The sequence below is a fragment of the Rana temporaria genome, unplaced genomic scaffold (assembly GCF_905171775.1).
Source record: "Rana temporaria unplaced genomic scaffold, aRanTem1.1, whole genome shotgun sequence".
NCBI classification, from domain to species: Eukaryota; Metazoa; Chordata; class Amphibia; order Anura; family Ranidae; genus Rana; species Rana temporaria.
In genome coordinates this window covers 94,453-121,102 of record NW_024404510.1, presented here as the reverse complement: position 1 = coordinate 121,102, position 26,650 = coordinate 94,453, and the positions used below count along the sequence as shown (strand labels likewise).

The following is a 26,650-nucleotide window of genomic DNA, read 5'->3' as shown; positions in this document are numbered from 1 at the left end:
TGGGCACACCCTAATCACCCTGTGTGGTGCAGATTCCTCCTGATGATATTTCACCAAAGCCCCCCAATGGGGCTCCTAAAATAGATAAAAGTAAAATATAAAATAAAAATTACTGGCACTGACCTTTGACACTATCTATGTTTTACTACATTTAGGACGCAATAATCTGCGCACACCGATGGATATGGAAACGCGATTGTTATATGAAAATAGATTTCAAAATGATACTCAGGCGTGTCCAATTCCAAGTTCCCGACATTCACACAACATTTGATAAATACGAACGTAAAACATTTCTAAGCATAGCAAACATGAGAGCGGAGGATCGATCCCGAGGACATCGATCTCTACACAAATAAATACCGCAATCTGTGCGTAGAGATCTGCCGCCAGGAAAGTCCCATCAAGTGAGAGGAGAATTATAAAATATTATCGATCGACACAAATGACATGTATGTACATATACTGATCGGTAAACAGCCGTGCCGAGATCAATCAATGGACTTTATCTATTTATTGGTCAATCCTAATAATGGGTTAAATCCCATTCAAAGCTTAAGGCCCCATGCAGACGAGACGCTGGTTGTCACGGTCACCACCGTTTACGACCTTCCATCACACCCACGACAGCTCATCTGACACACAGACAAATCAGCAGGCATCCCATTTTCCCAGAATCAAGACGAGACACAGCTCTGTACTTGTTCCAAATGTAATGACACTTTAATGGTTTCTTTCAGTCTTATATACAGTACAAGCATGTGGCAGTATTCAAAGGGACAATGAGATCTCCACCCCCCTAATCACACACTAAGGGTAATTACTTAAACATTCTAGACGTGTCGGCGCCGGCCTATAATTATCATGTCTAATCACTGCACATTCCTTCATTAACAGCATAACAAACAAAACCCCATCACACAATTAACCAACAACTTGCAATCTCTCAAGATCCTGCAATATGAACTATTATTAATGCCCCATCTCATGTAATACATGAATTATGATTAGCCACCCTATGCCCAAAAGGGGCACAGGGTGAACTTAGACCCAAGAGTTCTTAGGGCCGCTGGCACAGGAGTATCCCCCATCCTCACAAAGTCTCTGGGTGTCACGGGTCACCCCGTTACACTGGTAAACACACGTTCAGAGGCGGACACTTTTCTCACCTGCCCCTGAGCACATCCAATGTTATCCTATGTGCCCACGCCCCGTCCACACACTATGTGACCACGCACTATGTGACCACGCACTATGTGACCACGCACTATGTGACCATGCACCGTCCACGCACTATGTGACCACGCCCCGTCCACGCACTATGTGACCACGCACCGTCCACGCACTATGTGACCACGCACTATGTGACCATGCACCGTCCACGCACTATGTGACCACGCACTATGTGACCATGCACCGTCCACGCACTATGTGACCACGCACCGTCAACGCACTATGTGACCACGCCCGTCCACGCACTATGTGCCCACGCCCCGTCCACGCACTATGTGACCACGCACTATGTGACCACGCCCCGTCCACGCACTATGTGCCCACGCCCCGTCTACGCACTATGTGACCATGCACCGTCCATGCACTATGTGACCACGCACTATGTGACCATGCACCGTCCACGCACTATGTGCCCACGCCCACGCACTATGTGACCACGCCCCGTCCACGCACTATGTGACCACGCACTATGTGCCCACGCCCCGTCCACGCACTATGTGACCACGCACCGTGTCCAGGCACCATGTCACCACGCATCGTCCACGCACTATGTGACCACGCACCGTCCACGCACTATGTGCCCACGCCCACGCACTATGTGACCACGCCCCGTCCACGCACTATGTGACCACGCACTATGTGCCCACGCCCCGCCCACGCACTATGTGACCACGCACCGTGTCCAGGCACCATGTCACCACGCATCGTCCACGCACCGTGTGACCACGCACGCAGTCTAGTTTATTACCGTTTTTAGGCAGTGTAACGGTCACCACCGTTTACGACCTTCCATCCCAGTCACGACAGCTTATCGACACTCCAACCCACAGGACCCGATCCCATCCCATTTTCCCAGAATCAAGACGAGACACGCAGCTCTGTACTTGTTCCAAATGTAATATCATTTTTAATGGTTTCTTCTCAGTCTTATATACAGTACCAGGCATTAAAGCAACAATGAGATCTCCACCCCCCTAATCACACACTAAGGCTAATTACTAAACATTCCTTAATTAATAACAACAAAACACCTTCACCCACTCCGTCTCCGCATACAGCTTGATACCTATTCACACCTCTTGAGCATCACTAGGCTCTAGACAGTGTTATCACACGTAAGCAGTATTTAGTATGCATAATTATAGTTCTGAGAGCAGACCTGGGATTAACACCTGTCCGTTACAACACCTTTACACAAGGACAATGGAATGTCTTCCAAGCCCTGACGCAATTAGCATGTCACTAGAAATGAGTCACTATTGACTGGTTGGGCCCACATCTTGCATTCTCTCAAGATCCTGCAATGAACTATCAGTGATGTCCCATCTCATGTAATACATGAATTATGATTCACTTGCCACCCCATGCCCAAAAGGCACAGGGTGGACTCAGACCCAAGAGTTATCAGTGACACTGACACAGGAGTATCCTCCATCCTCACAAAGTCTCTGGATGTCCCGGGTCATTCCGTTACAGGCAGTTTAACCTTGTTTTTCCAGAAGCAAAGAAATGGGTTCAGACTCAAAAATTTCCACGTTTCAGACGCAAAATGCGGCTAAACGCGGTATCAGCGCTTTGCCACAATTTAGTTTATAAGCGTTTTTAAAGGTGACCTATTTTTTTTTACATTAGAAATCTCAAAAATGATGAAAAACCATTAAAAACTATATAAAAAGAACTCTAATTGCATTGTGGGCAATCCACAGCTTGCGGCAGGTGAGACGCTAAATACAAGTTCACTACGACTCCTCAGCTACTACTCCTCGGCTGCTACTCCTCGGCTACTACTCCTCGGCTGCTACTCCTCGGCTGCTACTCCTCGACTGCTGCTCCTCGGCCGCTTCTCCTCGGCCGCTACTCCTCGGCTGCTACTCCTCGGCTGCTACTCCTCGGCGGCTACTCCTCGGCGGCTACTCCTCGGCTGCTACTCCTCGGCTGCTACTCCTCGGCTGCTGCTACTCCTCGGCTGCTACTCCTCGGCTGCTACTCCTCGGCGGCTACTCCTCGGCGGCTACTCCTCGGCGGCTACTCCTCGGCTGCTACTCCTCGGCTGCTACTCCGCTGCTGCTACTCCTCGGCTGCTACTCCTCGGCTGCTGCTACTCCTCGGCTGCTGCTACTCCTCGGCTGCTACTCCTCGGCTACTACTCCTCGGCTGCTACTCCTCGGCTACTACTCCTCGGCTGCTACTCCTCGGCTGCTACTCCTCGGCTGCTGCTACTCCTCGGCTGCTACTCCTCGGCTGCTACTCCTCGGCTGCTGCTACTCCTTGGCTGCTACTCCTCGGCTGCTACTCCTCGGCTGCTACTCCTCGACTGCTGCTACTCCTCGGCTGCTGCTACTCCTCGGCTGCTGCTCCTCGGCTGCTACTCCTCGGCTGCTACTCCTCGGCTGCTACTACTCCTTGGCTGCTACTCCTCGGCTGCTACTCCTCGGCTGCTACTCCTCGGCTGCTGCTACTCCTCGGCTGCTGCTACTCCTCGGCTGCTGCTACTCCTCAGCTGCTACTCCTCGGCTGCTGCTACTCCTCGGCTACTACTCCTCGGCTGCTGCTACTCCTCGGCTGCTGCTACTCCTCGGCTGCTACTCTTCGGCGGCTGCTACTCCTCGGCTGCTACTCCTCGGCTGCTACTCTTCGGCGGCTGCTACTCCTCGGCTGCTGCTACTCCTCGGCGGCTGCTACTCCTCGGCTGCTGCTACTCCTCGGCTGCTGCTACTCCTCGGCTGCTGCTACTCCTCGGCGGCTACTCCTCGGCGGCTACTCCTCGGCTGCTACTCCTCGGCTGCTACTCCTCGGCTGCTGCTACTCCTCGGCTACTACTCCTCGGCTGCTGCTACTCTTCGGCTGCTACTCCTCGGCTGCTGCTATTCCTCGGCTGCTGCTACTCCTCGGCTGCTACTCTTCGGCGGCTGCTACTCCTCGGCTGCTACTCCTCGGCTGCTGCTACTCCTCGGCTGCTGCTACTCCTCGGCTGCTACTACTCCTCGGCTGCTACTCCTCGGCTGCTACTCCTCCTCGGCTGCTACTCCTCGGCTGCTGCTACTCCTCGGCTGCTACTCACTTGGTAAACCGCCGCTAAAATCGTGGCAAAACGGGCGTTTCTAACCGCTGGTTTTAGCCTTTAAAAAGGTGTGTTCAGCAGAGTTTGCACCGGTGTCCCGGGTGCATTTCGGAATTGGATATCCGATCGATTGGCCTCCTCGTCTAGGAGCGATCATTCTTTCTATACCTGGAATTTGTATCAGGGAAGTATCACCATTATAAATCTCATGGAATGTCTGGCGAGGTTGGTGGATCCTTTTCAGTGTCGGTCATTCAATCTTCTCGTCATACGAAGATTACATTCATTACATGTGATCGATAAATCATGTCTGGTATTGCAACACGGGAGGACCTGCCACTAATGCTGGAAGAAGATCTATCACCTCCGATTATACACGGGCAATGTGGGCAACACGGGCAATGTGGGCAACACGGGCAATGTGGGCAACACAGGCATCATGGGCAATGTGGGCAACACAGGCATTATGGGCAATGTGGGCAACACGGGCAATGTGGGCAACACAGGCATCACGGGCAATGTGGGCAACACGGGCAATGTGGGCAACACAGGCATCACGGGCAATGTGGGCAACACGGGCAATGTGGGCAACACGGGCAATGTGGGCATCACGGGCAATGTGGGCAACAGGGCAATGTGGGCAACACAGGCATCACGGGCAACACAGGCATCACGGGCAATGTGGGCAACACGGGCAATGTGGGCAACACGGGCAATGTGGGCAACACGGGCATTATGGGCAATGTGGGCAACACGGGCATTATGGGCAATGTGGGCAACACGGGCAATGTGGGCAACACAGGCATCACGGGCAATGTGGGCAACACGGGCAATGTGGGCAACACAGGCATCACGGGCAATGTGGGCAACACGGGCATTATGGGCAATGTGGGCAACACGGGCAATGTGGGCATCACGGGCAATGTGGGCAACAGGGCAATGTGGGCAACACAGGCATCACGGGCAATGTGGGCAACACGGGCATTATGGGCAATGTGGGCAACACGGGCAATGTGGGCATCACGGGCAATGTGGGCAACAGGGCAATGTGGGCAACACAGGCATCACGGGCAACACAGGCATTACGGGCAATGTGGGCAACACAGGCATCACGGGCAATGTGGGCAACACGGGCAATGTGGGCAACACAGGCATCACGGGCAATGTGGGCAACACGGGCAATGTGGGCAACACGGGCAATGTGGGCATCACGGGCAATGTGGGCAACAGGGCAATGTGGGCAACACAGGCATCACGGGCAACACAGGCATCACGGGCAATGTGGGCAACACGGGCAATGTGGGCAACACGGGCAATGTGGGCAACACAGGCATCACGGGCAATGTGGGCAACACGGGCATTATGGGCAATGTGGGCAACACGGGCAATGTGGGCAACACGGGCAATGTGGGCATCACGGGCAATGTGGGCAACAGGGCAATGTGGGCAACACAGGCATCACGGGCAACACAGGCATTACGGGCAATGTGGGCAACACAGGCATCACGGGCAATGTGGGCAACACGGGCAATGTGGGCAACACAGGCATCACGGGCAATGTGGGCAACACGGGCAATGTGGGCAACACAGGCATCACGGGCAATGTGGGCAACACGGGCAATGTGGGCAACACGGGCAATGTGGGCATCACGGGCAATGTGGGCAACAGGGCAATGTGGGCAACACAGGCATCACGGGCAACACAGGCAATGTGGGCAACACAGGCATCACGGGCAATGTGGGCAACACGGGCAATGTGGGCAACACAGGCATCACGGGCAATGTGGGCAACACGGGCATTATGGGCAATGTGGGCAACACGGGCAATGTGGGCATCACGGGCAATGTGGGCAACAGGGCAATGTGGGCAACACAGGCATCACGGGCAACACAGGCATCACGGGCAATGTGGGCAACACGGGCATTATGGGCAATGTGGGCAACACGGGCAATGTGGGCATCACGGGCAATGTGGGCAACAGGGCAATGTGGGCAACACAGGCATCACGGGCAACACAGGCATTACGGGCAATGTGGGCAACACAGGCATCACGGGCAATGTGGGCAACACGGGCAATGTGGGCAACACAGGCATCACGGGCAATGTGGGCAACACGGGCAATGTGGGCAACACGGGCAATGTGGGCATCACGGGCAATGTGGGCAACAGGGCAATGTGGGCAACACAGGCATCACGGGCAACACAGGCATCACGGGCAATGTGGGCAACACGGGCAATGTGGGCAACACGGGCAATGTGGGCAACACAGGCATCACGGGCAATGTGGGCAACACGGGCATTATGGGCAATGTGGGCAACACGGGCAATGTGGGCAACACGGGCAATGTGGGCATCACGGGCAATGTGGGCAACAGGGCAATGTGGGCAACACAGGCATCACGGGCAACACAGGCATTACGGGCAATGTGGGCAACACAGGCATCACGGGCAATGTGGGCAACACGGGCAATGTGGGCAACACAGGCATCACGGGCAATGTGGGCAACACGGGCAATGTGGGCAACACAGGCATCACGGGCAATGTGGGCAACACGGGCAATGTGGGCAACACGGGCAATGTGGGCATCACGGGCAATGTGGGCAACAGGGCAATGTGGGCAACACAGGCATCACGGGCAACACAGGCAATGTGGGCAACACAGGCATCACGGGCAATGTGGGCAACACGGGCAATGTGGGCAACACAGGCATCACGGGCAATGTGGGCAACACGGGCATTATGGGCAATGTGGGCAACACGGGCAATGTGGGCATCACGGGCAATGTGGGCAACAGGGCAATGTGGGCAACACAGGCATCACGGGCAACACAGGCATCACGGGCAATGTGGGCAACATGGGCATTATGGGCAATGTGGGCAACACGGGCAATGTGGGCATCACGGGCAATGTGGGCAACAGGGCAATGTGGGCAACACAGGCATCACGGGCAACACAGGCATTACGGGCAATGTGGGCAACACAGGCATCACGGGCAATGTGGGCAACACGGGCAATGTGGGCAACACAGGCATCACGGGCAATGTGGGCAACACGGGCAATGTGGGCAACACGGGCAATGTGGGCATCACGGGCAATGTGGGCAACAGGGCAATGTGGGCAACACAGGCATCACGGGCAACACAGGCATCACGGGCAATGTGGGCAACACGGGCAATGTGGGCAACACGGGCAATGTGGGCAACACAGGCATCACGGGCAATGTGGGCAACACGGGCATTATGGGCAATGTGGGCAACACGGGCAATGTGGGCAACACGGGCAATGTGGGCATCACGGGCAATGTGGGCAACAGGGCAATGTGGGCAACACAGGCATCACGGGCAACACAGGCATTACGGGCAATGTGGGCAACACAGGCATCACGGGCAATGTGGGCAACACGGGCAATGTGGGCAACACAGGCATCACGGGCAATGTGGGCAACACGGGCAATGTGGGCAACACAGGCATCACGGGCAATGTGGGCAACACGGGCAATGTGGGCAACACGGGCAATGTGGGCATCACGGGCAATGTGGGCAACAGGGCAATGTGGGCAACACAGGCATCACGGGCAACACAGGCAATGTGGGCAACACAGGCATCACGGGCAATGTGGGCAACACGGGCAATGTGGGCAACACAGGCATCACGGGCAATGTGGGCAACACGGGCATTATGGGCAATGTGGGCAACACGGGCAATGTGGGCATCACGGGCAATGTGGGCAACAGGGCAATGTGGGCAACACAGGCATCACGGGCAACACAGGCATCACGGGCAATGTGGGCAACACGGGCATTATGGGCAATGTGGGCAACACGGGCAATGTGGGCATCACGGGCAATGTGGGCAACAGGGCAATGTGGGCAACACAGGCATCACGGGCAACACAGGCATTACGGGCAATGTGGGCAACACAGGCATCACGGGCAATGTGGGCAACACGGGCAATGTGGGCAACACAGGCATCACGGGCAATGTGGGCAACACGGGCAATGTGGGCAACACGGGCAATGTGGGCATCACGGGCAATGTGGGCAACAGGGCAATGTGGGCAACACAGGCATCACGGGCAACACAGGCATCACGGGCAATGTGGGCAACACGGGCAATGTGGGCAACACGGGCAATGTGGGCAACACAGGCATCACGGGCAATGTGGGCAACACGGGCATTATGGGCAATGTGGGCAACACGGGCAATGTGGGCAACACGGGCAATGTGGGCATCACGGGCAATGTGGGCAACAGGGCAATGTGGGCAACACAGGCATCACGGGCAACACAGGCATCACGGGCAATGTGGGCAACACAGGCATCACGGGCAATGTGGGCAACACAAAGTCAAGCCATGTCCTATGGGGAACTAAAGTCACTGGGTGATAAAAGTTGCCCCCCCGGGACGTCTAGATATCACTTTCATCCCCTTGGATAGACGATCGGAATTTGTCGCTCGATAATCCTCCTGATTTTGCGGAATTCTAACCTGTGAGGGGCTGAGAACTTCTGTGTCCCTCTCACTGCGATCGGCAATATGATCGGCTCTCTGGATGGAGAGAACCTTCTATCCAAGTCTCTTCTTCATCTAATAAATTGCCCAACTGGTGTCCCCCGTAGGACATGTTTGGGGGTCCGGAGTCAATCATCGAATGCATTCCGTCCGACTCGGAGACCTCCGAGAGAAATACATGGGAAGGAGTCAAGGCAAAAGTTTGGGCCCCCATCTATATCAATAGTGATCTCTATAGGTAGATACACAGAAATACGGATAGAATGATCTCATCAGAGTAACGGATGGATTAGGAGTCAGGAGATGAGTCCTGATTGGCTGTGTGAAAGAATCGGTGAATATGGGTTGATTGGTGAATATGGGTTGATTGGTGAATATGGGTTGATTGGTGAATATGGGTTGATTGGTGAATATCGGTGAATATGGGTTGATTGGTGAATATTGGTGAATATGGGTTGATCGGTGAATATCGGTGATTGGTGAATATGGGTTGATCGGTGAATATCGGTGAATATGGGTTGATTGGTGAATATCGGTGAATATGGGTTGATCGGTGAATATTGGTTGATTGGTGAATATGGGTTGATCGGTGAATATCGGTGAATATGGGTTGATTGGTGAATATCGGTGAATATGGGTTGATCGGTGAATATTGGTGAATATGGGTTGATCGGTGAATATGGGTTGATTGGTGAATATCGGTGAATATGGGTTGATCGGTGAATATGGGTTGATCGGTGAATATTAGTGAATATGGGTTGATCGGTGAATATGGGTTGATCGGTGAATATTAGTGAATATGGGTTGATCGGTGAATATGGGTTGATCGGTGAATATTAGTGAATATGGGTTGATTGGTGAATATGGGTTGATCGGTGAATATGGGTTGATGGGTGAATATGGGTTGATCGGTGAATATGGGTGAATATGGGTTGATCGGTGAATATGGGTGAATATGGGTTGATCGGTGAATATGGGTTGATCGGTGAATATGGGTTGATTGGTGAATATCGGTGAATATGGGTTGATTGGTGAATATGGGTTGATTGGTGAATATCGGTGAATATGGGTTGATCGGTGAATATGGGTTGATCGGTGAATATGGGTGAATATGGGTTGATCGGTGAATATGGGTTGATCGGTGAATATCGGTGAATATGGGTTGATCGGTGAATATGGGTTGATTGGTGAATATGGGTGAATATGGGTTGATTGGTGAATATTGGTGAATATGGGTTGATCGGTGAATATGGGTTGATCGGTGAATATGGGTTGATCGGTGAATATGGGTTGATCGGTGAATATGGGTTGATCAGTGAATATGGGTTGATCGGTGAATATTAGTGAATATGGGTTGATCGGTGAATATGGGTTGATCGGTGAATATCGGTGAATATGGGTTGATTGGTGAATATCGGTGAATATGGGTTGATTGGTGAATATCGGTGAATATTTGTTGATCGGTGAATATGGGTTGATCGGTGAATATCGGTGAATATGGGTGAATATGGGTTGATGGGTGAATATGGGTTGATGGGTGAATATGGGTTGATCGGTGAATATTTGTTGATCGGTGAATATGGGTTGATTGGTGAATATCGGTGAATATGGGTTGATTGGTGAATATCGGTGAATATGGGTTGATCGGTGAATATGGGTTGATCGGTGAATATTAGTGAATATGGGTTGATCGGTGAATATGGGTTGATCGGTGAATATGGGTTGATCGGCAGAAATGATTTCTCTCTCGTTCTCTAGATGGGCGGGTACGTGGTTTCCTTCCTGGACGGATGCTGTAAAACATGTAAGTAAATTGTCACCTTTGGCGCGGTCATAGGGGGAGGAGAACATTTCCCTCCACAATGGTTGGGGGCGGAGCTATACCGGGCCGGGAATAACTCCCTACGCTATATCACCAAAAGTATTGGGACGCCGGCCTTTACACACTATGGCCCAGATTCACGTACAGCGGCGTATCTTTGAGTGGGCGTGGCTCATCTCATATGCGCTACGCCGACATAACCTAGAGAGGCAAGGCCATTATTCACAAAGCACTCGCTCCCTAAGTTACGGCGGTGTAGCGTAAATTGTTCGGCGTAAGCACGCCTAATTCAAGGTAGGCTGGTAGTGGGCGTGTTGTATTAAAATGAACCCCATGTAAATGCATGGCCGAACGAACGGCGCATGCTCAGAATCACATCGCATATACGCCCTAACATACAACGGCTCAATGCCTACGACGTGAACGTAACCTACGCCCAGCCCTATTCACGTACGACTTGCGTAAACAACGTAAAATACGACCGCTGTTCCGACGTCCATACCCTAACATGACTTACCCCTGCTTTAGGTGGAATAACTTTACGCCAGATGTACGCCTTACGTAAACGGCGTAGATTACAGCGACGGGCGCAAGTACATTCGTGAATCGGCGTATCTCGCTCATTTACATATTTGCCGCGTAAAACAATGGAAGCGCCCCTTGCGGCCAGCGTAAATATTCGCCCAGGATAAGACGGCGTAGGAAACGTACGTCGGTCATATGAAGCCAAAATTCAGGCGTATCTTGTTTGCTGAATAAGGCGCATAGATACGACTGCGCATCCGTGGACTTATGCGGTATAACAAGAAATACGTCGGCGTAAGTTGTTTCTGAATCCGGGCCTATATTACCAAAAGTATTGGGACACCCACCTTTACACACTATGGGCCAGATTCACATAGAAGAGCGGCGGCGTAACGTATCGTAGATACGTTACACCGCCGCAATTTTTCATCACAAGTGCCTGATTCACCAAGCACTTGCGATGAAAACCTACGCCGGCAGACTCTGGCGCAAGGCGGGCCAATTTAAATGGGCGTGTGCCATTTAAATTAGGCGCGCTCCCGCGCCGGACCTACCGCGCATGCTCCGTTTCCGAACTCCCGTCGTGCATTGCGCGCCGTGACGTAATTTTTTCGAACGGCGACGCGTGTAGCGTAATTCCGTATTCCCGGGGCGGCTTACGCAAATGACGTTGATTTTTAAATTTCGACGCGGGAACGACGGCCATACTTTAGACAGCAATACGATTGCTGACTAAAGTTAGGGCACCTAAAACGACGACTAACTTTGCGACGGGAAACTAGACTAGCGGCGACGTAGAGAACGTAAAAAAGGAAGACCTATTTTAATGTGCATATATCGCGTGGTGACACCGCGAATGCACCTGTATTTAATGTGCCAGCGCTCCGATATAACGAGAATTGAAGAAAGGACTAATAAGTCGGGCTTTAAGGGCACACAGTACAAATAGATGTAGAAAACTAGAGATTTATTTAGTATGAAATATCATAAAAGTGGAACGACATAAAATCAAAAAATGATGAAATGAAGTCAGCAACTAATACTACAACTGTGATTCCAACAATATACAATCATGTCATATATAGGCTTCGTTAGAGAGCACAGTTACAGGTACAATGTTATCCAGTGTAGTATTCCAAAGGTTTGGTGAAGAGCTTGCTCTACATGTTACGCGCTTAGCGCTTCCTCAGGAGCATAAGATATTGCATCTACTGAAACATATATACAAGAAAACAATGAGTTCACAAGTATACATATATAAAATAAAATAAAAAAGTTTTTTTGTGTAAAACATATGCATAATACAGTAAATAAAAGAAAACCAAAAACAATTTATAAAACCAAGAAAATGATTTGTGTCTATCAGTACGGGTGCGGTACAGCAGGGGGGTAGCGTGCCACCCATAGCCCATCAAGAGAGAGTGAAAAGAGAAAAGAAGAAAGGAGGGGCATCATTGAGAGTTAGCATGCAAGTGAGAGGGGGGGGGAGGGGAAAGAAAGAATATAAATATAGTGAGTATTCTAAAAGCAATATACAACTTACAAAAATAGGTCGCATTGGGGGTAGACAAGCGACAGTAGCGTGTTAACCCCACAGTGGCTGGACGGACAGAATATATCAAGCCAGCCAAGCGTGGGGAAATAATCTGTAAATAATGTAGAATTGAACTTTAGACATAAATCAATGTGTTATTTATAGGGAGCAAAGTAGGGGGAGGGGGGGGGACCGGAAAAGGGGAAAAAAGATTTATAAAGAGCAGCCACTGCCGGTGCATTGCCATGAAATGTGATGGTCCGCCTCCATCACATCCCATTGGCTCACTCATGTCATGTGACATATAGACACGTCATCAGTCTCAGCTAGGCTATCATAGGGAGAGGATCTCCTCCCCCTGTGATAGCTGAAGCTGCACGGAGCTGTAGTAGTAAATGTAGCTTACTCGCACACCCAGGGAGGTCAGCCCCCGTGCAGCTCTTCAAAGGGCTAAGAGAGGAGAGGGGGGGGCAGGCAGATGGGAGGCTGCTCCATTATACAGGCTGCCCATGGTGTGTGTGTGTGCTGCTGGCCACACAGCCTCAGAGCAGCCTATAGATGTGTGTGTGCGATCATTGTTTCTATACATTCTAACACCAGCAATGCACTCACTGCACACAGGCTGCTCCTCACAGAGCTGTGCACATCACACTGGCTTCTCCTTCCTAACACTATATACCAGCTCCGTGCAGCTTCACCTATCATAGGGAGACGAGATCCTCTCCCTATGATAGCCTAGCTGAGACTGATGACGTTTAAATATGTCACGTGACAGGAGTGAGCCAATAGGATGTGATGGAGGCGGACCATCACATTTCATGGCAGTGCACCGGCATGGATAGACGCTTACTCACCAAAAACACTGAATTGTAAGCATACAGGTGTTCGGACAGTCAGGTGCTGGTAGGCACTAAAATCTCGGATCCAGGGATCTAAAGCATGCGGTAATTCAAAGCTCACAGTGCTGGGCTGGGCAAGATAGGTAATAGCATATGATAAGGCAATCCAAGGATATTATATAGGATTACCAAAGCTAGTTCCTACAAAGAAACAGATATACACCAGGGGAAGTCCAAACAGAGAGGAAAATACCATGGGTAATTAGAAATAGATAGTGGTATACAGCCCTAGTATTAGAGTCTATAACAGATTGGTGGACCTGCAGCCTGATCAGCAGAATGAGTACCGCATGTGTCCCCAAGGAAGCCATGACGCCGATACAGCTGTAAGGCTCCATTCACACCTAGGCGTAGGGCGTACAGGCGTTTTTACAGGCGATTTTTACCGACGTTTTTGTCGCGCGTATATGCACGTTTTCGCACAGTGGCGTTCGACGTTTTTGTACTTTGTCTTTTTCCATATTAGCCAATAAGAAAAATGATCATCCCTGACATCACTTGTTGCTCTCCTAGGAATTTTTTATTCCTCTTCCTGGGATTTCAGCAACACAGGCGTCAAAACGCTTGTACAAGCGCGTGTTTACGCGCAATACGCGCGTATCAGGCGTTTTACATTGACTTCAATGTAAAAAAAAAACGCTCAATTACGCTCATATCACGCGCTAGGAGCGACAAAAAAGGGTCCGGAACTTTTTTGAGCTACAGGCTACAGGCGTTCAGATGTGAACCATCCCCATTGCCTTTCATTACTTTTCGTCCCTCTGGCGTTTGTGCGCGTCGCGCTACAGGCGTAAAAACGCCTAGGTGTGAATGGAGCCTAAGGCTGCATTCACACCTAAGCGACAGCCACATACGCGTGTAGCGGCAGATTTGCCGCGATTACAAATGTTTCTTTTTTTTTTTTTCTAAAGTATTCCCATTGCTGTCTATGGGAAAACGCGCCTGTCGCGTGAAAAAAAGGGTCCGGGACTTTTTTTCAGGCGACAGGCGTTGCGCGTCTATGAGATGTGAACCATCTCCATAGACGGCAATGGGAATTCTCCCCTCTAGCGACAGAAGCGTCCGGCGTCGGGCGTTTTGTCGCTTAGGTGTAAGTTATGCTATGTCAGTTTTATAGCCCCTTACCTGATTGTTGATAAGCTGTGTCAGCTGGATCGGCGTGGCCCGTCGCCCCCGTGATGACGTCATCATTGATCGCCCATCACGTGACTTGATCATAGCCCAGAGTGTATTCGAAGTTGATTGCTGATAGGGGCGGGTGCGTCGGGCATGGCGCCCAATCAGAGGCCTGCAAGATAGAGTGGGAGGGCGATGTAACGCCTCGAAGTATGTGGATGACTTTGCATCACATAATCGTCCCCACGTGGGTTGCAATGAGGACGCCCAACGGCGTCACACAGTACGCACAGACGGACCAGCGTGAGATCCGCCCAGTAGGGCGGATATGTCGCCAGGGCTAGCCCATAAACAGTCTAGCAGGGGAGGGGAGAAGGAGGGGGGGGCGTAGTTGACAGAGAACATGCAAACAAAAATTATGATTACCGTCGGCTTAGTGGATCTTTACATAGATTTCGTGTTATGAAAAAGGAAAAATTAGCAGAAGATTATTAAAGATTACAACTCAAGTGGGGAGTTAGGAGACAAAGGGTTCAAAGAAGCGTATCGCAGCCCAATTCTGCACCGCACTGACCTGACAGACACTATTGCTATAGATGCACATAACGCATGATCCCTGATGTCAGGGACATTGTGCTAAATAAAGAATTAAAACATTCACCTCAATCATAAGATAAAAGAAGAATTAAAACGTTTCTCATACTTCAAAAATAATAGCTAAAAAGTATACATTTTTGACTTCTTTGACACCGGTCAGATATTCATTACACTAATCAACATAATATATCCTGTATCAAACATATGTATATGGATATGCATACTTTATTTTTTCAAGGTAGCGACCAATCACCATTCATTATTTTAAGAGGTCATTAGTGTAGACAGATTTAATAGTCGATGACTCACAACGTTGTTTTTTGGCTGTACAGGGGTAAGTAAGTGGAGGGGAAAGAGGATATATATATATATATAGTATATTGTATTGTTAAGGTCTAAGTACATACCGTACAAGGAAAAAGTGATATTATAGTGAGGAAAAAATTATTATTTAAATAATATAGATGTAAAAATGTGTCACAAAAGGTCAATATACCTCATGTGGAATCAATTATGTGAACATAACACATAGAATAGTTCGTACCAAAAGCTTTTAGAATACTCACTATATTTATATTCTTTCTTTCCTCCCCCCCCTCTCACTTGCATGCTAACTCTCAATGATGCCCCTCCTTTCTTCTTTTCTCTTTTACTCTCTCTTGATGGGCTATGGGTGGCACGCTACCCCCCTGCTGTACCGCACCCGTACTGATAGACACAAATCATTTTCTTGGTTTTTTTGGTTTTCTTTTATTTACTGTATTATGCATATGTTTTACTGTATGTGTTGTATATACACAAAAAAACTTTTTTATTTTATATATGTATACTTGTGAACTCATTGTTTTCTTGTATATATGTTTCAGTAGATGCAATATCTTATGCTCCTGAGGAAGCGCTAAGCGCGTAACATGTAGAGCAAGCTCTTCACCAAACCTTTGGAATACTACACTGGATAACATTGTACCTGTAACTGTGCTCTCTAACGAAGCCTATATATGACATGATTGTATATTGTTGGAATCACAGTTGTAGTATTAGTTGCTGACTTCATTTCATCATTTTTTGATTTTATGTCGTTCCACTTTTATGATATTTCATACTAAATAAATCTCTAGTTTTCTACATCTATTTGTACTTGTAACGGCTACCCACTGGTGTGAGGGTCTCAGCCGTTGGAGACGTCCTTTTCCCTGGCAAGCTGCGATATGCCAGTACCGCCGGTATATCCCATCGAACGCCCTTCCAAGAAACGAGACAGGCTACGTTTGTAGAGTCAAGCAGACTGACTTTATTTGGCATATTTCACCTGCTTATATCTGCTTACAACGGTTACAAGAACAATGACATCTCCTTGAATTAATCACTTGACCAGTCTCTAGCCGCTTCGGCACCTCACCCCACTTAACATTTCCTGGCCAGGCACATTCCTTTCTCAATAGAATTCAATTAACCTTTAAAACAAATATCACTCACACATAATCCCCCTCAGCATACACCTCACAGGGGGGCTGTTTACCTGCACACAAAAGAGGGTTCATTATCTATGCGAAAGGAACATTAGCATTCAGCAGTGAAAGAGACTTGTCCAGTTAACCCTTTGAGCTCAGAATACAATGTGGTACATCCACTTGTGACAAGCCATGCAGTTCCTTGTAGTCCCCCTGCATGAAGGTTATCGATGTCCCGGCAGCATGCATGTGTCCGTTACAGTACTGTGTGCCCTTAAAGCCCAACTTATTAGTCCTTTCTTCAATCGACGTAGAGAACGCAAAAATCCGTCGTGAATCTCCGTAACTCCTAATTTGCATACCCGACGCTGGTTTACGACGCAAACTCCCCCCAGCGGCGGCCGCAGTACTGCATCCTAAGATCCGACAGTGTAAAACAATTACACCTGTCGGATCTTCTGGCTATCTATGCGTAACTGATTCTATGAATCCGTCGCATAGATAGAAACAGGGATACGATGGCGTATCAGGAGAAACGCTGTCGTATCTCCACTGTGAATCTGGCCCTAAATCACCAAAAGTATTGGGACGCCGGCCTTTACACACTATGGCCCGGATTCAGAAAGCACTTACGCCGTCGTATCTGTGCGCCTGATTCTTAAAGCTAGATACGCCTGAATTTTGGCTCCATCCGACCGACATAAGTCTCCTACGCCATCGTATCTTGGGCGCATATTTACGCTGGCCGCAAGGGGCGCTTCCATTGTTTTACGCGTCGAATATGTAAATGAGCGAGATACGCCGATTCACGAACGTACTTACGCCCGGCGCATTCATATACGCGGTTTACGTAAGTCGTACGTCCGGCGTAAAGTTAAGCCTCATAAAGCAGGTGTAAGTCATGTTAGGGTATGGACCAGGGAACAGCCGTCATATTTTACGTTGTTTACGTAAGTCGTACGCGAATGGGGCTGGCGTAGGTTACGTTCACGTCGTATAAATTGAGCCGTCGTATCTTTGGGAGTATATGCGACGTGATTCTGAGCATGCGCCGTTCGTTCAGCCCTTCATTTACATGGGGTCACGCTTCATTTTAATAGATCACGCCCACTACCTTCCTACTTTGAATTAGGCGGGCTTACGCCGGCCAATTTACGCTACGCCGGCGCAACAAAGGGAGCAAGTGCTTTGTGAATACTGTTCTTGCCTCTCTACGTTACGTTATGAGATGCGCTACGCCCGCACACGGGGGTGTTTTTCAGGAGTTGGGCCCCTTAGTTCCAGTGAAGGGAACTCTTGAGGCGTCGGCATAACAAGACATTTTGGACAATTTCCTGCTCCCAACTTTGTGGGAGGAGTTTGGGGACGGCCCCTCACTGTTCCAACATGACTGCACACCAGAGCACAAAGCAAGGACCATAAAAGACATGGATGAGCAAGTTTGGTGTGGAGGAACCTGACTGGCCTGCACAGAGTCCTGACCCCACAAATGCTCTTCTGGAAGAATGGTCACACATTCCCATAAGACACACCCCTAAACCTTGTGGACGGCCTTCCCAGAAGAGGTGGAGCTGTTAGATCTGCAAAGGGCGGGGCCAACTCAGTATTGAACCCTCCGGACTAAGACTGGGGGGGTCATTAAAGTTTGTGTAAAGGCCGGCGTCCCAATACTTTTGGTCATATGGTGTATATACACGGAATACGTGCCGGACTGTAATATATACACTGAGTATGGGTCTGATATATACACAGTCCAGCCTGCGCTCTGATCCGGGGGGGGGGGTCTGATCCCGGGGGGGGAGGTGTATGAACCCGGGGGGGGTCTGATCCCGGGGTGTCTGATCCCGGGGGGGGGGGGGGGGAGGGTCTGATCCCGGGGGGTCTGATCTCGGGGGGGGGGGGTCTGATCCCGGGGGGGGGAGGGGTCTGATCCCGGGGGGGTCTGATCCTGGGGGGGGGGTCTGATCCTGGGGGGGGGGTCTGATCCCGGGGGGGGGTCTGACCCCGGGGGGGGAGGGGGTCTGATCCTGGGGGGGGGTCTGATCCTGGGGGGGGGGGTCTGATCCTGGGGGGGGGGGTCTGATCCCGGGGGGTCTGATCTCGGGGGGTCGGACACGCGGTCAGAATTCCTCAAATTTGCAGGCAATTTGTGAAATTTGTGATTTCCTTCACTAAACACAACAACGTCTTCCCTGGAATCCAGAGCCAAGTGCGCCCCCCAAGAGTGGAGGACCACAAAAACCATCGCTGACATAGACTACCTGTCCAACCCCGGGCCAGGAAGTGTCAGCTCTTGGGTCAAGTCCTGAGTTGGATTTTGTTTGTTTCAGGTAAGGAAGATGGAAAGTTCTGTAAGCGGGTGACGGTCCGGATGACGATCAGGAAGAACGATTGTAGAAGTAACACCCCAGTAAGTACATTGTGAGCTCAGCCCATGAAAGGACTGTCACCCCACCCCCACCGTGTCCACACTGCCGGGAAAGACTTTTAGCAGTTCTGGGGCTCAGTGAGGGCACTGGGGCTCGGTGACGTTTCCGGGGTTTGGTGAGGGTTCCGTGGCTCGGAGAGGGTTTCCGGGGTTTGGTGAGGGTTCCGTGGCTCGGTGAGGGTTCTGGGGCTCGTGAGGGTTGTGTGGCTCGGTGAGAGTTTCCGGGGTTTGGTGAGGGTTTCGGGGCTCAGTGGGTTTCCGTGGCTCGGTGAGGGTTTCCGTGGCTCGGTGAGGGTTTCCGCGGCACGGTGCCGGTTCCGGGGCTTGGTGAGGGCTCCGTGGCTCGTTCTAGGGCTCGGTGAGGGTTCTGTGGCAAGGTGACGGTTCCGGGCTCGGTGAGGGTGCTGTGGCACGGTGACGATTCCGGGGCTTGGTGAGGGCTCCGTGGCTCGGTGACGGTTCGGTGAGGGTTCCGGGGCTTGGTGAGGGTTCTGGGCTCGGTGAGGGTTCTGTGGAACGGTGACAGTTCTGGGGCTCGGTGAGGGTTCCGTGGCGGTTCTGGGGCTCGGTGAGGGTTCTGTAGCGGTTCTGGGGCTCGGTGAAGGTTCTGTGGCATGGTGACGGTCTGGGGCTCGGTCAGGGTGCTGTGGCATGGTGACGGTTCCGGGGCTCGGTGAGGGTTCGGAGATGGTTCCGGGGATTGGGCTCGGTGACGGTTCCGGGACTCGTGATGGTTCCAGGACTCGGTGACAGTTCTGGGGCTCGGAGACGGTTCGGTGATGGTTCTGGGGCTTGGTGAGGGTTCCGGGGTTTGGTGGGGGTTCCGTGGCTCGGTGACGGTTCCGGGGTGGTTCTGGGGCTCGGTAAGGGTTCTGTGGCGGTTCTGGGGCTCGGTGAGGGTTCTGTGGCACAGTGACGGTTCCGGGGCTTGGTGAGGGTGCTGTGGCACGGTGACGGTTCCGGGGCTCGGTGAGGGTTCGGTGATGGTTCCGGGGCTCGGTGAGGGTTCTGGGCTCGGTGAGGGTTCTGTGGAACGGTGACAGTTCTGGGGCTCGGTGAGGGTTCTGTGGCACGGTGACGGTTCTGGGGCTCGGTGAGGGTTTGGTGATGGTTCCGGGGTTTGGTGATGGTTCCGGGGTTTGGTGATGGTTCCGGGGCTCGGTGAGGGTTCCGTGGTTCGGTGAGGGTTCCGGGGCTCGGCGAGGGCTCCGAAGCTCATTGAGGGCTCCGTGGTTCGGCGAGGGTTCCAGGGCTTGGTGAGGGTTTCGGGGCTTGGTGAGGGTTCCGGGGCTTGGTGAGGGTTCCGGGGGTTTGGTGAGGGTTCCGGGGCTCGGTGAGGGTTCCGGGGCTTGGTGAGGGTTCCGGGGGTTTGGTGAGGGTTCCGGGGCTCGGTGAGGGTTCCGGGGCTCGGTGAGGGTTCCGGGGCTCGGTAAGGGTTCCGGGGCTCGGTGGGGGTTCCGTGGTTCGGTGAGGGTTCCGGGGCTCTGCGAGGGCTCCGAAGCTCATTGAGGGTTCCGGGGCTTGGTGAGGGTTCCGGGGGTTTGGTGATGGTTCCGGGGGTTTGGTGATGGTTCCGGGGCTCGGTGATGGTTCCGGGGCTCGGTGAGGGTTCCGTGGTTCGGTGAGGGTTCCGGGGCTTGGCGAGGGCTCCGAAGCTCATTCAGGGCTCCGTGGTTCGGCGAGGGTTCCGGGGCTTGGTGAGGGTTCCGGGGTTTGGTGAGGGTTCCGGGGGTTTGGTGATGGTTCCGGGGCTCGTGATGGTTCCGGGGCTCGGTGAGGGTTCCGTGGTTCGGTGAGGGTTCCGGGGCTCGGTGAGGGCTCCGAAGCTCATTGAGGGCTCCGTGGTTCGGCGAGGGTTCCGGGGCTTGGTGAGGGCTCCGAAGCTCATTGAGGGCTCCGTGGTTCGGCGAGGGTTCCGGGGCTCGGTGAGGGCTCCGAAGCTCATTGAGGGCTCCGTGGTTCGGCGAGGGTTCCGGGGCTCGGTGAGGGCTCCGAAGCTCATTGAGGGCTCCGTGGTTCGGCGAGGGTTCCAGGGCTCGGCGAGGGCTCCGAAGCTCATTGAGGGCTCCGTGGTTCGGCGAGGGTTCCAGGGCTCGGTGAGGGTTTGGTGATGGTTCCGGGGTTTGGTGATGGTTCCGGGGCTCGGTGAGGGTTCCGTGGTTCGGTGAGGGTTCCGGGGCTCGGCGAGGGCTCCGAAGCTCATTGAGGGCTCCGTGGTTCGGCGAGGGTTCCAGGGCTCGGCGAGGGCTCCGAAGCTCATTGAGGGCTCCGTGGTTCGGCGAGGGTTCCAGGGCTTGGTGAGGGTTTCGGGGCTTGGTGAGGGTTCCGGGGCTTGGTGAGGGTTCCGGGGGTTTGGTGAGGGTTCCGGGGCTCGGTGAGGGTTCCGGGGCTTGGTAAGGGTTCCGGGGGTTTGGTGAGGGTTCCGGGGCTCGGTGAGGGTTCCGGGGCTCGGTGAGGGTTCCGGGGCTCGGTAAGGGTTCCGGGGCTCGGTAAGGGTTCCGGGGCTCGGTGGGGGTTCCGTGGTTCGGTGAGGGTTCCGGGGCTCTGCGAGGGCTCCGAAGCTCATTGAGGGTTCCGGGGCTTGGTGAGGGTTCCGGGGGTTTGGTGAGGGTTCCGGGGGTTTGGTGATGGTTCCGGGGCTCGTGATGGTTCCGGGGCTCGGTGAGGGTTCCGTGGTTCGGTGAGGGTTCCGGGGCTCGGCGAGGGCTCCGAAGCTCATTGAGGGCTCCGTGGTTCGGCGAGGGTTCCGGGGCTTGGTGAGGGTTCCGGGGTTCGGCGAGGGCTCCGTGGCTCGGTGACAGCTCCGGGGCTCGTGGTGAAGCTGACAGTCTTGGTGAATAGCCTTGTTGTTGATGTGGCTCTGCTCTCCTCCACAGGTGAACATCGTGTCATGTGACGGAAAGTGCCCCTCCGCCAGCATCTACAACTACAACATCAATACCTATGCCCGCTTCTGCAAGTGCTGCCGGGAGCTCGGCCTCCAGCGGCGGGTCGTTCAGTTATATTGCACCGGAAACTCCACTTGGGTCAATTATTCCATCCAAGAACCGACAGACTGTTCCTGCCAGTGGTCCTGAATGGGATGGACAGTGAGGGAGCGAGCGGGAGACCCGGGATCAGGTGGAGGGAGGTGGGCTTGTAGTCTGGTCCACCTCGTCAGGACGGGTTCCCAGGAAAAGTGCCAATCTTCTGAATGACTATTTATCACAGGAACTTGCAGCCAGGCAGACGCCGCCACCGCCGCACTTCGCTTTCCTTCCACTTCTTAGTCCTAGAATCCAATGACAGCGCTCCCCCCGGAAATGGTGCGTCTGTGTGCGTCCGTTCGCCACGCGTCACCTCTGTGCCAACCGCCCTCCACTCACCTCAGCCAATGGAAAGCCATGCGGGACAGCTGCAGAGAGGACAAGCTTCCAGGTCACCCATCCTCCGCTGAATTCATAATGACCCCCCCACCTGCCCCCTCTCCTCTGTATTGACCCATTTCACCACCGGGTGGCGCTGTCACTCAGCACTGCTGTATAATATGACCCACAGAGCTTACACTCTAACCCCCCACACTGGACTTGTAAGTTATTGTCTGTAGTCTGCCATCGCAATGCAAGTAAATTGTATGATTGATGAGATGATTGGTCCAAAGAGCCTCACATCACAGGGGGGTGGAGACTGCACACGGGGGGAGGGGGAGAGTCTGGGGCGGTACCGGAGACCACACACAGGGGGGAGGAGCAGAGAAACAAACTACTGGGGGAAACCTCCCCATTGTGGGAGGGGCAGAGACACAAACTACTGCAGGAAATCTCTCCATTGTGGGAGGGGCAGAGACACAAACTACTGCATGAAATCTCCCCATTGTGGGAGGGGCAGAGACACAAATTACTGCATGAAATCTCCCCATTGTGGGAGGGGCAGAGACACAAATTACTGCATGAAATTTCCCCATTGTGGGAGGGGCAGAGACACAAACTACTGCAGGAAATCTCCCCATTGTGGGAGGGGCAGAGACACAAACTACTGGGGGAAATCTCCCCATTGTGGGAGGGGCAGAGACACAAACTACTGCAGGGAAATCTCCCCATTGTGGGAGGGGCAGAGACACAAACTACTGCAGGGAAATCTCCCCATTGTGGGAGGGGCAGAGACACAAACTACTGCAGGGAAATCTCCCCATTGTGGGAGGGGCAGAGACACAAACTACTGCAGGAGATCTCCCCATTGTGGGAGGGGCAGAGACACAAACTACTGCAGGAAATCTCTCCATTGTGGGAGGGGCAGAGACACAAACTACTGCAGGAAATCTCCCCATTGTGGGAGGGGCAGAGACACAAACTACTGCAGGAAATCTCCCCATTGTGGGAGGGGCAGAGACACAAACTACTGCAGGGAACCTCCCCATTGTGGGAGGGGCAGAGACACAAACTACTGCAGGAAATCTCCCCATTGTGGGAGGGGCAGAGACACAAACTACTGCAGGAAACCTCCCCATTGTGGGAGGGGCAGAGACACAAACTACTGCAGGAAATCTCCCCATTGTGGGAGGGGCAGAGACACAAACTACTGCAGGAAATCTCCTCATTGTGGGAGGGGCAGAGACACAAACTACTGCAGGGAACCTCCCCATTGTGGGAGGGGCAGAGACGCAAAAACTGTGCAAAAGGCATATAAAGGAGAAGGCCTTCAAAAAATACAAGGCTGAGGGATCATCATCAGCATTCAGACTTTAAAAGTGAAGTGAACTCCTGCGCTGTCTAGGGTGAGGGGACAAGTGAAAAGTGGGGATACTGCTGCAAATAAAAAAGAGGTCTACCTCGATAGACAAAAAGTGATAATTGTAACAAGTGAAATATTTGCGCTGTAAAGTGTTATACAAATTAATGTGTGTGTGCATATAACCACATACATATACAAGTACAAAAAATGGGTGGGGAAAGTCCAAAAAAAAAGGGGAGTGACACTAATATACCAGTAAACAATATTGTTGAATAGTCATTAATCGAGGGCACAGTGCTGAAGAGGTCCAGGTACAACAAAATCCAACCATGTAGGGGTGCAGTTCATCAATACTTTATCCAATCAATAACGTTGTGAAGTGAAAAATGTTGAAAAACACAAAAATAAAAATAAAATATAAAAATAGAAATAAAAATAAATATAAAAATAAGAATAAAAATAGGGGTCAAAGTATTTCAGAAGAAGGAGGCCTTGTATCCAAAAAGGGTGAAAGATAGAGAGTGAGGCGTAACCAAGATCTCATATATGCACCTCTAGTGATCCCAGCAGCTCACCTCTGATCTGGCAAGCTGGATTAAATCAGCCTGATCCTGATGGGTGTGGTCCGTTGTTGGATATCACATACGGGTCTCCATAAAGTATATTACATGAAAAAGTAAAAGGAGTAGAAACCAAATGGTGTGATAACGTCACAGAGAGGGGTAGCAATGTCGTCTGATTTAAACCAGTGGAGATGCACTCACATGTGGGGCTCTTATCCACGAACGCCGAGCTCGTCAGTCCCTCCTTCCTCTCCCTTACTGATTCTCCAAGGTTAGGAGTCCCGTGTCCCCAATGGTTCACGAGTCGGCTCTTGTTATGTATGAGGATCTCGGTGGTGTATGTGGGGTAAGAGAGAAGGACAAGCCTGATCATGTGATATCATCAACAATAAACAAAAACCCCCCAGGAATGCCCAGGTAGTAATGCACTCACATGAACAATATAACAGAGAATAGAATACCCAGCAGTCTGGATAATGTTAGTCCACTGGTGAAAAAAATTTTTTTTTTTTTTTTATTTCTTCTTTTTTATTTTTTTATATATATTTTTTTCACCAGTGGACTAACATTATCCAGACTGCTGGGTATTCTACATCCCAAGTATGTATACCCCTATTACTGATCTATCTGTGGCAACAGATGAGAAGAGAGATGTCTGCCTCTTTATACCTTACAGGTAGACACCTGTGCCCTGTGGATATTTCCGCTTGGATCCTTTTGTCTATGGTATACCGTCTCACTTCCAGGATTATATATATCTATATGTCCCCCAGATGCTCTTTCCAGGTCTTCTAATTATTGGCAACATGCACTGAAGAGAGCTTGCTCTGTCACGAGTGCCTCTTACGTCCCAGTCTGTGTTTTCAGTTTCCAATACCATTCTCTGCCACCAGGGGGATTCCCTCGTCCTCCGTTCCCCCCCCCCCACCCCCCCTCTCCTTATCTTTTCGAGTTCCTAATTCTCTTTCCCGTTCTGTATATTTCATTGGTAATAGGTTCTTTGTGCCCTTGGCACACCATCCGCCTGCCTGCACTGTAGGGACTGACAATACTGTGGATGCATTCGTCGGGTTCCCTGTATGTGGACAGTATTGAATATAACCAACATCATGGTGCAGGTGGGTTGAAATAATCTCTGTCCCCATTGAGATACATGGGCTTCTACAAAATGGCCGCCCAATTTCACAGACTATAAATATCTGTTAGTGTGTCCCCTACATCATCCCCTGATGAAGTCACATGTTGACGATACGCGTCGGGATTGGAGGGATTGACACACTCCAGCATCCGACCACTGGATATACGAGTTCGCCACTCGTCGGATTGATGCAGCAATTTCGATTTTAAATGTGAGTTTTTAAGTGCTTTTAAAATAAACTTTTCACGTCTGACTGGGCTACGCTGTGGTTGTCTATTCCACTTCCCCCCATGTATGACTGCCACATCTGAGTGTCCGGACTGAGCCACAGATAGAGGGGAAGTGTTGGAGGCACAGATTTATTGCGAGTCCGCACTCGTGGAGGAAGGTCTTCTCTGTTATATTGTTCATGTGAGTGCATTACTACCTGGGCATTCCTGGGGGGTTTTGTTTATTGTTGATGATATCACACGATCAGGCTTGTCCTTCTCTCTTACCCCACATACACCACCGAGATCCTCATACATAACAAGAGCCGACTCGTGAACCATTGGGGACACGGGACTCCTAACCCTGAAGAATCAGTAAGGGAGAGGAAGGAGGGACTGACGAGCTCGGCGTTCGTGGATAAGAGCCCCAGTTTTTTCCCCCACATGTGAGTGCATCTCCACTGGTTTAAATCAGAAGACATTGCTACCCCTCTCTGTGACGTTATCACACCATTTGGTTTTTACTCCTTTTACTTTTTCATGTAATACACTTTATGGAGACCCGTATGTGATATCCAACAACGGACCACACCCATCAGGATCAGGCTGATTTAATCCAGCTTGCCAGATTAGAGGTGAGCTGCTGGGATCACTAGAGGTGCATATATGAGATCTTGGTTACGGCTCACTCTCTATCTTTCACCCTTTTTGGATACAAGGCCTCCTTCTTCTGAAATACTTTGACCCTTATTCTTATTCTTATTTTTATATTTATTTTTATTTCTATTTTTATATTTTATTTTTATTTTTGTGTTTTTCAACATTTTTCACTTCACAACGTTATTGATT

The 26,650-nt window shown here is 51.4% G+C and overlaps 1 protein-coding gene and 1 long non-coding RNA gene across 2 annotated transcripts in view; one reads left to right on the top strand and one right to left on the bottom strand.

Annotated features, from left to right (window-relative positions):
* The window catches only part of LOC120922036 (otogelin-like), a 67,741-nt gene extending 44,934 nt beyond the window's left edge, over positions 1-22,807 (top strand). The window contains exons 4-6 of the mRNA XM_040334575.1: positions 10,568-10,613; positions 19,084-19,163; positions 22,058-22,807. Of these exons, the coding sequence (XP_040190509.1) occupies positions 10,568-10,613; positions 19,084-19,163; positions 22,058-22,258 (327 nt within the window). The 3' untranslated portion in view covers positions 22,259-22,807. The remainder of the gene's footprint in view (positions 1-10,567; positions 10,614-19,083; positions 19,164-22,057) is intronic.
* On the bottom strand, positions 12,258-13,717 carry LOC120922037. The gene is made up of 3 exons (XR_005745029.1): positions 13,545-13,717; positions 12,700-12,802; positions 12,258-12,367 (listed from the first exon to the last, which is right to left on the bottom strand). It is a non-coding gene; the product is annotated as an uncharacterized LOC120922037 (long non-coding RNA).
* Positions 22,808-26,650: the final 3,843 nt, after the last annotated feature.